The sequence below is a fragment of the Mesocricetus auratus genome, unplaced genomic scaffold, assembly GCF_017639785.1.
Source record: "Mesocricetus auratus isolate SY011 unplaced genomic scaffold, BCM_Maur_2.0 Super-Scaffold_100014, whole genome shotgun sequence".
NCBI classification, from domain to species: Eukaryota; Metazoa; Chordata; class Mammalia; order Rodentia; family Cricetidae; genus Mesocricetus; species Mesocricetus auratus.
This window is the reverse complement of record NW_024429197.1, coordinates 22,603,264-22,616,200: the sequence shown is the minus strand read 5'-3', so window position 1 is coordinate 22,616,200 and position 12,937 is coordinate 22,603,264. Positions and strand designations below refer to the sequence as shown.

At 46.4% G+C, this 12,937-nt stretch overlaps 1 protein-coding gene across 1 annotated transcript; it reads right to left on the bottom strand.

The window, feature by feature from the left end:
* Positions 1-240: 240 nt before the first annotated feature.
* On the bottom strand, positions 241-12,653 carry LOC101823501 (erythroblast membrane associated protein (Scianna blood group)). Its single transcript, XM_005083858.4, has 11 exons — positions 12,561-12,653; positions 12,017-12,355; positions 10,520-10,801; positions 8,995-9,111; positions 8,390-8,422; positions 7,942-7,974; positions 6,198-6,218; positions 4,884-4,904; positions 4,758-4,784; positions 4,639-4,665; positions 241-3,099 (listed from the first exon to the last, which is right to left on the bottom strand). The coding sequence occupies exons 1-11, from the start codon at positions 12,646-12,648 to the stop codon at positions 2,384-2,386; spliced, it is 1,704 nt and encodes a 567-aa protein (XP_005083915.2). The 5' UTR covers positions 12,649-12,653; the 3' UTR covers positions 241-2,383.
* Between the last annotated feature and the right edge of the window lie 284 nt (positions 12,654-12,937).

Here is a 12,937-nt window from a genome sequence, read left to right as displayed (position 1 = left end):
ATCCCTGACACAACTATTGTAAGGATTAGGTGAGTGGCTAGCTGGATAATTTCCTGCCTCCACAAATAGCTCTCCTTTCTGTTGGTAACTTTTCTCACTAGGTAAGACCAGTGGGCATTAGTTTTAAGATTGGCATCTTCAGCCAATTATTCTTGGAGCTGAAGATGTATGTGAAATACAAGTATCTATTATACACTATTAGTTTATAAACTGATAAAAATAAAACATCAGAAGGCAGACTCGGGAGTAAAACTGGGTTTATTATGAACTGTGTCTAAAGTTTGCTTGAACAGAAGCTGAGCTCTTCAGAAACCAACTCCATCATGTGTTTTCTCCACAACTTCCTTCACAATGAAGACAATATGCCAAACAATAAATACTAAAAGTTGTATTTAATAACTGTACAAAGACAAACAAAATATTCCCTCTGGGTCCTATATTGGCAAATTTTATGTATCACATTGACCAGGTCACAAAGTTCCCAGGTACTTCATCAGACATTATATTTGCTGTCCCTGTGAGGGTAGTTTGGACAACATTGACACTTAATCAGTAGACTGAGTAAAGCAGTTACCCTCCTGAAATCCAGTTGTAGCCACCCAACCAGTGGAAGTTCTCAGAACAGTTCTGTGGCTTTGGGCAGGACATCAGTTCTTTCCCTGCCTTGTACTGAAATTAAAACATTGGCTTTCTAAGTCTCCAACCTGCCGACTTCAGTCTCATACTTATTCATTTTCTGCCCCCACCCCTCACTACACACACACACACACACACACACACACACACACACACACACACTGTTGGTTCTGTTTCTCTAGAGAACCCTGGCTAATACTGGCACTATTGGAAAGAACTTGGAACAGATCTAGTTTCAGAGGAGTCCGGCTGCCTTTCCACCTGCAAACTAATGGAAAGATCCACAAATAGGCTGAATCACATACCTGGTGTTACTTGAAAGTGCCTTGCCTTTTGTTTCTAATCCACATTTTAAAGTGTGTGTGTGTGTGTGTGTGTGTGTGTGTGTGTGTGTGTGTTGATGTATACTTATGTGCAGTGTGTCGAAGGTGCCCTTGAAGGCTAAAAGAGGAAACTTCGTCCTCTAGAGCTGGAGTTCCAGGTGGTTGTCAACTGCCCAATCTGGGTGCCAGAAACCAAACTCAGGTCCTCTTCAAGAGCAATACCATGCTCTTAAGTGAGCAGTCATTTTTCCAGCCCTGAATTCATTACTTTATTGTCTCACCTTATAATCTTCCAAATAAGATGTCTTATTTGGTTTTGGATTTTTTTTAGTGGGTGGAGGGAATTAAGATAGGGTCTCTCCATACACCTCTAGCTTTCCTGGAACTCATTATGCAGACCAGGCTCATCTCAAACTTACAGAGGTCTGCCTGCTGGGATGAAAGATGTGCACCACCATACCCACCAATGTCTTGTTTTCATAAGGCCAGCTTTCTTGAAATCCGTAATCTCCGACCCAGAGGCTATTGTCAAATCTTGAAGAGTAATGGTCTTGTGGGTGTGTTGAGGTGAATGGCTCAAACTGTCATTTTTTTCTCACTGGGCCTCTCTGAACTTCATGAGGTATTCAGAAGGGCCAGAGCCATAGACTACGGAGTGACATCTGCCCAAGGCCATACAGCTAGACTGCTGTGTTTACAGTTGTGCCTATCAGCCCCATGCCTATGTTGAGGTTTGGGGGGACATTATGGCTCCTGGTCATCATGTAGGTTAATTGATTTTTGAAAACATGTACAGTCTGGATGTCTCCATTTCAAACTAGCTGTTGAAAACATACACTGTGGATATCTCCAGCCAATGCTATAAACAAGCATGAAGGAAACAGAAAACTATGGGGTGTTGACATCTCTGTTTCAGTCCTGCACAAAGAAGGGAGGATGCGTGATTTACAAGACATCTGCTTGTGAAGAGCTGGCTTTAGGAGTTAGTGGCCTGAACTGGGCGGAAAACAGAAGAACAGTCTTTGATGGAAGAAGAAGTTGGGGTCTGGGGCTGTAGCTTCACAACTGAAAACCCACTTAGAAGGTTGACACTGAGAAGTTCCTGTCAGGGTTTCCTCAGGTCCATAGCCGTGTCCCCTGAGCCTGCACTGAACGCTGCTGCAATACAACCAGTGTGTCCTACTAACCCTCTACTGATTCAGCTCTGTTCATTTCAAGAAGGCATCCACCAGGGCAATGGAAATGTCTAGTCTCTAGAAAATCAAAAGGCAACGTTCAGAATTGAGCCCTGGAAGAAAGGTGGTGCAAACGGAAACCACAGAAGGGTCTGGGTTTGAGTCAAAGACATGAAGTACTGAAGAAACAGGTGCTGGCCAGGAGACAGAGGCCAGGGTGCCCACGTGAGTGGATCACAGGACACAGTCCTACAAGGAAGGCGCCTTGAACCCCTGCAGGGCGGGGCCAAGGTTAGAGGGCCAGGTATCGTTGACTGGGAAAAGCTCAGGACCCTGAGGAGACAGTAAGGATGGATTCACCGTCAGGGACACGTCTCCGTTAGCTTTGCTTTTTCCTTCTTGTTTGGTGAAAATCGATTCATCTGATTTCTGTAGTTCAGTACAAATGATTAGAGGTGCTGTGTTTCTCCCCTCGTCATGAAGACAAGGTTCAAAGAAAGGGCGAAGGGGGCTAGAGAAACTGTGGGTGAAGGTGAAGATGTGGGACTTGTCAGTGACATTGTAGAAGGAGATGACTCCTGCTTCATAGTCCAAGAAAACCCCCACGCACTTTGGGGACTCCTTCAGACGGAAGGACGTCTGCGGGGACGTGAGAGCTTCATACTCGTTCCTGCGGCTCTGTCGCACAAGCCAGTGGCCGTTGGCAGGTGAGGCTGTGACCTTCCCTTTCCTGCTCACAGAGTCGCTACACACTCCAAGGATCCATTTGGTCTTCTCACCCACGTACACTTCCCAGTAGTGACAGCCAGTCGTGAAGCACTCAGAGCCGAGGACACTGACAACAAAATCAAACCTCTGAGGGTTGTCAGGAACAGGCCGCTTCTTGTCGCCCAGCCTCACACATCTCCGATCCTCAGATAGGATGAGTTTGGGATGTGCTGTGTCAGGGTCCAAGGTCACCACCACTGCAGAGAAGTGAGAAGAGAAATTTATGTTTTAAGGAATCTTCATGTAGATTTGGAGGGGAGATTACTCCGGAGGTCTGCGATCTATCGTTGATCTGGTTTTGCTTATGACTTTCCCTGACCACCCCCACAGATGTACTGGAACCAGACTTCTAGCTTGCAGGCAGAAAGCTTGCCTAGTGTGCCTGAAGCCCTTGGTTCTGTCTCCAGCACTATGTAAAACAGGTGGGGTGACACATGACATACTGGGGAGAGGAGGCTGGAGCATCAGTTGCTCAAGATCATCCTTGGCCCCAGAGAGAATTCGAAACCAGCCAGCACTGCATTAGACTGCCTCAAAAAGACAAAACACACACACACAAAATCTACACTTGGGTGTTAGACCCTGTTCTGGCTAGTTTTTGTCAACCTAATAACAAGCTAGACTCTAGTCGTTCTGGACCTGTGGGTCAAGACCCCTTTGGGTATTGTATATCAGATAACCTGTATATTAGATATTTACATTCCAATTCATAATGGTAGCAAAGTTACAGTTATGAAGTAGCAATGAAATAATTTCATGGTTGGGGCTCAGCACATGAGGAACTATATTATAGGTTGCAGAATTAGGAAGGTTGAGGACCACTAGGCTACAGTAATCTGGGAAGAGGGAAACTCATTTAAGAAAATGCCTCCCAGACTGGAGAGATGGCTCAGGGGTTAAGAGTACTGCCAATTCCAAAGGTCCTAAGTTCAATTCTCAGCAACCACATGGTAATGAGATCTGACACCCTTCTGGCCTACAGGCCTACAGGCATACCCGCAGGCAGAACATTGTATACATAATTAATAAATAAATCTTTTTTTTAAAAAAAGATAAAGAAAATGCCTCTCATCCGGGCAGTGGTGGTGCATGCCTTTAATCCCAGCACTCAGGAGATAGAGGCAGGCAGATATCTGTGAGTTTGAGGTTGGCGTGGTCTACAGAGTGAGTTCCAGGGCCAGCCTGGTCTACAGAGCAAGTTCCAGGACAACCAGAGCCATACAGAGAAACCCTGTCTCGAAAGAAACAAAACAAAACAAAATAAAATGCCTCCATCAGATTAAATTGTAGGAAAATCTTTTGGGTTCATTTTCTTGATTAATAGTAGATGTGGCAAAACTTGATTAATGGTTGATGTGGCCAGCTGTGGATGGTGTCACCCCTGGGTGGTCCTGAGTTGTATGAGAAAGCAGGCTGGACAAACCGTAGATAGCAAGCCAATAAGCAGCATCCCCATGGTCTGTACTTAGTCCCTGCGCCCAGATTCCTGCTTTGGCTTTGCCTGATGATTAACTGTAAACTGTAAGCCAGATATACCAGATCCTTGGTCGCAATACTTTGAGGGAAATCAAAGAGAATCACAGATTTTATCCAACTATGCACAGTGACAAAACTAATAATAATAATGTAACAAAATTTACAGTCTTCATCCAAATGGAACGGGGTAAAAGCTTAAGTGACAGAATTTGAGAAAGATGGACTCTGGAATGGAAACCGGTAAGGTTGATTTAACTTACCAAAATGCAGTCGGGCTCTTCTCCAACCTGAAAGGCAAAGGCGGGGTTTGTTAAAGCAGAGTAGAAATAAATGGAGGCAGCCCAGAGGGCGGAGCCTAACGGGGGCAAGAGCATCTCACCTGCATTGGCTGCTGCTCTTTTCAACTCTGGGGGAGAAGAAACAGGAGGTGAGCTGTCTGTCAGTGGATTACAGGGCAGGAGATAAGTTGGTTGGTATTGAAATTATAAAAATGTGGGAAACTTACTCAGTTCACTCCGGAGTTTCTCTGAAGAATAAAAACAGTGAACACATCAGAACAATGACAATTACTCACTCACAATGCTTTGGTCCCTCACACCTATAGCAGATTAGAAGCAGCCATGTCCTGGGACTTCCCCCATAATGATGTCTGCAATAGTGACGTGTCTCCCAGCTGTGGCCCAGACATATGACACGATGACCAAATTCCTATGTGAACCAAAGCTTACCTACATGTGATGATATTTTGTTTGTGCTCTAATAAATAAAGCTTGCCTGAAGATCAGAGGATGGGGCTAGTCACTAGTTAGCCATAGAGGCCAGGTAGTGGTGGGCTCACACCTTTGATCCCATCAACTTGGGATCTCATACCATTGATCCCAGTACTTGGGAGGCATGCACCTTTAATCCCAGCACTAGGGAAGTGTAGACAAAAATATAAGGCAGGTGGAGACAGCATCTCTGTCCTTTCAGTCTGAGGATTACGTAGAGGTTGAAACTTTCAGCTTTAACCCATAATATCTAACTCTGGGTTTTTATTATTAAGACCAATTAGATTCATGCTGCACCTACAGGTCCAATAAATACTACATGTCACACTTGTAGGTGACAATATAAGCAAAGCGTGTGAAGATGTTACCCAATAAAATATAAATTTGTGTAAAACTGTCACCAAATCCCTATTAAATCTTGTTAGCAAGTGTATTTTCTCTATGTAAAATATGTAGACATGTCACATGCCTTCAGTTTTTTTGTTTGTTTTCTTCTTTTTTGGTTTGTTGGTGGTGGGTTTTGTTTTGTTTTAGGATGCAAGGTCTCACTTCGCAGCTCTGGCTGGCCCGGGGTTTGATATACAGACCAGGCTATATATCACAGATCTGGCTGCCTCTGCCTCTTGAGTGATGGGATTAAAGTATGTGCCACCATGCCTGGCAGGTTTTTGTTATTATTAAATGTTAAAAATTGGTTCTCGTGGATGCAATGGCTGAGAATTCAGAAGGCTGTGTCACATTTAAGTGGGGATTCAACTACCACAGACCCTGCTTAAGGAAATACTGTGCCTGGATGTAAAGGATGTCCAGATGGCTTTGCCTAAGAGAGGCACACATGTTGGTAAAACAGTTCCCCTTAGAAGCTACATAAGTGCTCTGCAGGAAAGAGAAGCAGAGAGTGTTCACAGTGGGGTGTCAAGAGCCAGGAAACCCTAGGCCTTCCTAGAATTACCCTGTTCCCTTGCCCACATAGTGAAACTGAGTCACTCAGCCCGCAGCAGAGACGGCAGCAAAGAGAAGGTGGCACAACAGAACTTTCCAGGACTTACTGAGGGCTTTGTGGAGTCTTCCTGAAAACCAGAGAGAGAGAGAGAGAGAAATGAGTGAGTGACCAGAGCCTGACCCTTTATCCCTGGGGATCTGCCACCCCATGAAGAAAAGGTTGGAGCTGCTTCCATAAGCTCCTAATCTAATCCCTGGTTTTAAAGGTCAGACACAAGAGTCCAATGGATCTTGTGTCATTTTCCTGCCAGCAAGCTGAGCTTTGGGTCTCCTTTTCCTTTGTTTCTGTCTAGTCTCACTTCTGTCTATTTCCATGTTGGTAATACCAGAACACACACACGTGTGTGTGTGTGTGTGTGTGTGTGTGTGTGTGTGTGAGAGAGAGAGAGAGAGAGAGAGAGAGAGAGAGAGACAGAGAGAGAGACAGAGAGAGACAGAGAGAGACAGAGGCAGAGAGACAGAGAGAGAGAGAAAGCATGCACACACATGTGCACGTACCTTACTGCCTTTTTTGTAGCCTCCTGTTTACAGTATCTAAGGTGTAAAGTAGCTAAAAGCCCAGCACTGACTCACTCACTAGAATGACTTTATAATTCTCTATAGCAATTCTCCAAAGTCACTGTTTACACAATCCAGGGTTCCCGGAAGTTTGGAATATTTATATGCTTCTTATGCTTTGCAAGACTGCTTCTAGCTTCTCTAGAGGGCCCACCTGGCCCATTTGTTCCCCAGCCTAGCATGATCCTTGCCAGAGAATCAGAGCTACCCATCTGAGTCCACCCAGCCAAGGGCTGGACACAGGGTAGGCTCCTGGGCTTGGAACGGTGAAGCTGAATATGCCATAGCTTCTCAGGAGCTTAGGATGTACAACTGTCATTTCTACGACTAACCACTTACATTCACCATGTCCTGCTCTCACACAGAAAGAGACGTGGCAATGCATGGAATTATTATTTCTGCTTTGAAGAAAATGGGCTGAGGCTCAGAAGGACATGAAATTTTCTCAAGGTCATCTAACTAGTAAGTGACCAAGGAGGCGGGATTCAAACTCAAGTGTGTCTGACTTCTGAGTTCTTTTGTGCTCTTGAGCAGAACAGCCAACATGACCACAGTGTACACTCCAAACTCCAACTCCAGGTTGGAGAGAAGTGAGGTAGGGCACAGAATCTAACATCATTGAACTAGAAGCCATGAAGGCAGAGATATATTCTCTCCGCAAGACTTCAAAAGCATGCCTTTTGACTTTTGTCCTGGGTGGACGTCAGCACACATTAATCCAATAAATGATGACAAAATGGCATTGAGAGAAAGGAGTCCCAGACACTGTGACAGATCTTTGGAAATGTTTTCTCCTTTAACACTGGAACTTCCTATCTCTATATTACAGATGAGGAATCCAGAGGTCAAAGCAAGACTGAATTATTCAATATGGCAGACCAGCAAGCTGAGTCAAGCACTGCTGGCCCCAGAGCCTGCAGCCCTTCCACGGCACCACACCACCTCTCTCCATGTCAAGGTCATGGGGTTCCTGACTTCCCATGCATCCCATGTGACTTTGTTCATATTGTTTCAGTCACAAGCAAACCTCCTTTGCTAGAAAGACTGGTGAAGGAAGCACTTGATGACCCAGACACATGCACTTTGAGCATTGGCATCTCTTCACCCACTGCCACCAACTGCATTGCCCCTTGACACTGGAAACTAAATCCTAATACTACGGAGGAACTGCTGGCGTTTACTGTAAGTAGAAAGAATGCCATATTTTCTCCCTGCTTCTCATTCTGTACATACCTTTTTCTTTGGCATGGTCTTCCAGAAGATTTTCTAGAGAAAGAAAGGGGAAGGCAAATAAGACTCCTGGCCATTTCTGAGGAAGGTCCTGAGTTCCTGTTGGTTTTATCAGTTCTTGAACCGCCCCAACTCTGCCATCTTCATTTCCACCCCTCCTGATCCAGCCCGTCATCTCTCTTCTGAACCACAAAAATGGAAACCCAGTTTGTCTCGCATGTTCTGTCTTACTCCTCTGGTCTCCTCACAACACAATAGCCAAAGCGCTTTCTTCAAAACAAGGTTCTGATCAGGGTGTCTCCACCCAGTGCTTCACCACTGCTTGGGGGGAAAGGCTTTGAGTTCCTCCATCAACACAAACAGAAGGTGGCGGAACGTCAGCTCTGTGAGCCCTGGAGATGCAGAAATCAAAAAACCAAAAGTGTGCCCCCAGCCCTGCCCGGACACTTACCTACCTCCATCACCTGTTCGTAGAGAAGCTTCTCTAGAAAGGAGAAAGGGAGAGCGAGATCAGCTTAGGCAGAACTTTCCAACACATGGTGTTACCCAAACATGACCTAAGCCATCTTCGTAGGCCTGACCCCTTGCCAATAGAGGTGTATGACTGTTTGAAAAGAACAGTCTTCACACCATCAAATGAGGGAAGAGATGGCAGGTTATGTAACTTTCCAAATCCTTTGCAATCAAGAGCCCAAGAAATGTGACCATTTTAATGAGAGTTTTTCCCAAGTGAATATAATTGGATTTCCTGATTAAAAGGCTCTAATATCAGTTAATTAGAAAGCTGCCAGGGTTGGTTCCTATCTAATTTCTCAAAGGGTGAGAGTTCACAGCTCTGCTCAGAGGCTCTCTGCAGTCACTCCATTCCCTGTGCCATGTGAGTCCCTGCTTTGTGACTGTCCCAGGTTTCACGTCCCAGGGTCTCCCTGCTGTAGTAATGCCATGCCCACATCTACTTGTGTTGCTCTTTCCCCAGAGCAGTCACAGTGTCCCACACTCCTCACACCCTCACCTCTACACACCCCTGTCCCCACAGCTCCTTCACCGCCAAGTTACCTTTTGATCTTTTTTGTTTACAGATGAGCCAAATGCCAAGGAGGATGAGGAGCCCCAAGATAGGCAAGACCGCGGAGAGGGCCACGGCTGGAGAGGACAGACTTCCAGGAGCTGGGGCTGAAATGGAGAGCACAGTGACTACACTCAAGGAGACATCTGAGAGCAGCTCCCTGCCTCGGAGGGCAGGTGGCTCAGGCACATGCAACTGTCTCCATGGCCTCTAGGGAGCGCCCTGCCTAGAATGATAAGGCTCTTTGCTTCTCTTGTTAACTCAAACTCTAGGTGACAAAGAGAAAGGGGCTGTTCACATCTCATAAAGGCTTCTCAGCCACAAGCTTACCCTGTCCTCTAATTCCATGGACAAACGCTCTAGGGGCCCAAAGTTCTGAATGTGTGCTCGTAATAATTACCAGCAGTTCCTCAGGAGTTCTGCCTGCCTTCTCCCCAAACCCTTTCTGTTGTGCAACCACAGACTTGGCTACAACAGTGGGTTCCAGGCAGCTTCTTTGTGCCACCATCAGCAGTGGCAGGCAATACGAGGTCTTTGGGCCATGACAGCAGGCCCAAAGCCCAGACAGGAAGGAAAAGGGGTAGGGTAGGACTGCATGACTGCGATCCCAGGAGGCAAGACAGGAAAGTGGTGGAGCTGTGACAAGTGGCAGGGAGTCCGGGCTGGCTGTATGTCCTTGTTCAAGCATCAGGTGACTCTAGGAAAGAGACCCAGCCTCTCCCAACCTGGGCTAACTCATCTGTAAAATGGAGATGGTAAGAGTCCTAATTCCCTGGGACTGTAGTGGAGGGGAAGGACTTAAATAAGTAATCTTACACTCTTACCAGCTAGGGAGAGGCATTGGCAGAAGAGGGAGAGGGGTAAAAAGGGAGGAATGAAGAAAAGATTGGAGATGTCCAGGAGGCTTCTTTACCAACTTAATTTATCACATGATCCCATATTTCAAAGCTTCACACTTTTTACGTTCTATTTATATTTTTAGAATGTCTTCTGCATCAGCTGGCAAATATGTGTGAAGATGTCCACTGCATCATGAGTTATTACATGAGGAGGGAAATTGCAAAGCATCTGGAGTCCCAGAGACAGCCTTCAGTTAATGTGTTTTGGTCTATAGCCACGTGGTGAAATAACCCAAAATCAAATTATGAAAAAATACTTAAGGATATAGACAAAAATAGCTTATGAGTTGAGAAGTGAGAAAAGAAATGAGGTACACATATGTTAGCAGTAGTTCTCTGTAATTTATGAGTCTTTGCCATTGTTTTGATTTCTCCAAAATGCTCCACTTTTTCAGGGTTTTTTTTTTGCAATATGCATTCTTAGAGCTGTTATACGATATAATTCATAGAACAAAAAATTGAAAAAATTAGTTTAAAATTTTTATATGTATATGTGTGTGCCCCAATCACTGAGCCATATCCCCACCCCTGAAAATTCTTTATAAAGGTCCCACTGAGGTAGGAGTTTCCTCCAGGCCTCTCAGGAGCCTCAAGCTGATTTGCACCCCAGTATTACCTCCAATAACCATGATCGTGGTCTCCTCTTGACCAAGGACCTCATTACGGACAGTGCAGGACACGTTTCCCACAGAGTTGTCCCTGATTCTGCTGGACACTGCTGTTCGGAATAGTCCAGTTTCATCCAGGAAGTGGGCCTCCGATAGGGACTGAAGCACCCTGCCCTCAGTGTCTCTCCACTCGGTCCATGGCTTTGGGAACCATCCCACTGACTGGCACACCAGCTGGATCCACCCAGCATCATAACTCTTCACGTGGATGAAGGGATCAGAACCTAAAACTGAAGAGGACAGATTGCCTGACTGAGGCAACCCAGCTGACTGGCAGGGACCCAGCAAGGACACAGCCCTAGCCAATGTCCTGCCCTCCACCCCTTCCTCCGATGGACAGCCATGGCTGGTAGCAGAACTTAGTTTCTGCCTTCTTATCCTTACCCACAGCTGCTCTCTATCCACCACAATGAAATAAAACAGTCAATCCAAATGAAGTTCAAGATCCACACATGGCAAAACCAGCCCCACACTATTCTGATTACTTGGTTATCTCAGTCCCTGTTTGAAAATGATTTGCCCTCCCCCAAAGGACTCCATGACGGGAGTCTACCAACTCTTGTGTGTTTTAAATTAATCTGTCCCTCTTATGTAACTAAAGGACAATCAAAAGATGACTCAGGGGTTAAGATACTGGCTGCCCTTCCAGAAGACCCAGGTTTGATTCCCGGCAGCCACATGGCAGTTCACAACTGTCTGTAATTCCAGTCCCAAGGGGATCTGACAATTCTGGAGTCTGTGGGCCCCAGGTACCCAAGTGGTATACAGATATACATGCAGGCAAAACACCCAACCACATAAAATAAATAAATACATCTTTTAAAAGATGATCAGCTGGGCGGTGGTGGTGCACACCTTTAATCCCAGCACTCAGGAGGCAGAGGCAGGTGGATCTCTGTGAGTTCAAGGCTGGGCTGGACCGATAGCCTCCAAAACAATACAGAGAAACCCTGTCTTGTAAAAACCAAAAAAAAAAAAAAAAAAAAAAAAAAAAAAAAGATGATCAGTGGTAACCCCATGGAGCTGGCAGGAAGTGAACGCAGAGACTTGGGTTGGGTCTGAGTTAGACTGATTCTATTAAAACACTGACGCTAGTTTGAGAAACAGTATCTGACTTCTGGTCCTTTAAACACTCAAGAACCTGGGAAAGGACCATGAAGCAAATCCTTGCCACCGCTGGAAATTCTGACCCTTGAGGACTTCTCCTTGCTGCCCTGGTTCTGAGTTTCTTGGTAATGGAGCAGAGAAAGCTGCCCTTGTCTGAGCCTACAACCCTGTGTTTATCCAGGTCCTGCATCATACAGTGTTTTCCACAATCCAGCTTTCTTCCCGGGTCAGAAAGAAACACCAGTCAGGGCTTCGTTGAGATGAGCAGATCGGACTAGAGAAGACAGCCGACAAAGCAATTGCCGCAAATAACCCAAGCCCCTCCACGCCAACCTAACCTGCCACTTGCAGGGTCACGTTGCCTTCTTGACTCTGGTTTCCAACCCGGAACTGGCATTGGTACAGCCCTCGGTCCTCGAGCCTCACATTGCTGATGCTCAGAGAGTAACTTCCCTTGAGAGTATCTCTCACCAGCTTCGTCCTGCCCTTGTATTCCGGCATCAGATCGTCATCTCTGTCCTGCCCGTCCCGGAACACGTGGACAGCCTGGGTATGAGGCAGGTGTGCGGGTCGTTGCCACCTAACCTCGCTGAGCACCATGCCTGGCCAGAGCAAGAGAGGGCAGGGCAGCTCCGCTGTGCCCCCCAGTGGGGCCAGGTAGAACTTGTGAGCATCCCCTGCACGACAGAGACCAAAAGGGGAGAAGGCTACTGAAGAGATGGCTTGAGGAGGAGTGAGAAAGGGGAGCATTTTAGGGAAGGGCACAGCCTGGCAAGGACAATGGAAAACCAACCCCAAGAAGAACCAAATTCCAGCGCCATTCCAGCGCCATGCCTCAACCCTGTCAGACCTCCCAAGCAGAGAAAGATCCAAAACGCCTACCTGACACCGGAGCAGGCAGCTGGAGGAAGGCTAGAGTGAGGAGGCAGCCGAGAAACCAGGAGCCAGAGGTACTTGGTGGTCTCTCCATACAAACTAGGACAGACACCAGAGGAGGACTGATGAACTTGAGCTGAGCAACCTAGGACCTGGAGCTGAGATCCAGGTCACGTGTCCCACCCGAGGAGCAAGGACATGTGCTTCTAAGCCCAGCTTCACTACCCACTGCCTTGTGAGACTCCCCTTATGCTCATGTGACAGTGTGACTAAAATTCTCAGAAACTCTCTCTTTTCTTCATCTTTAAATATTTTTATTTTTATGTAGATATGAGGGGAGGCATGTGTACCACGTGAGTGCAGGTGCCCTCAGAGGCTACCTC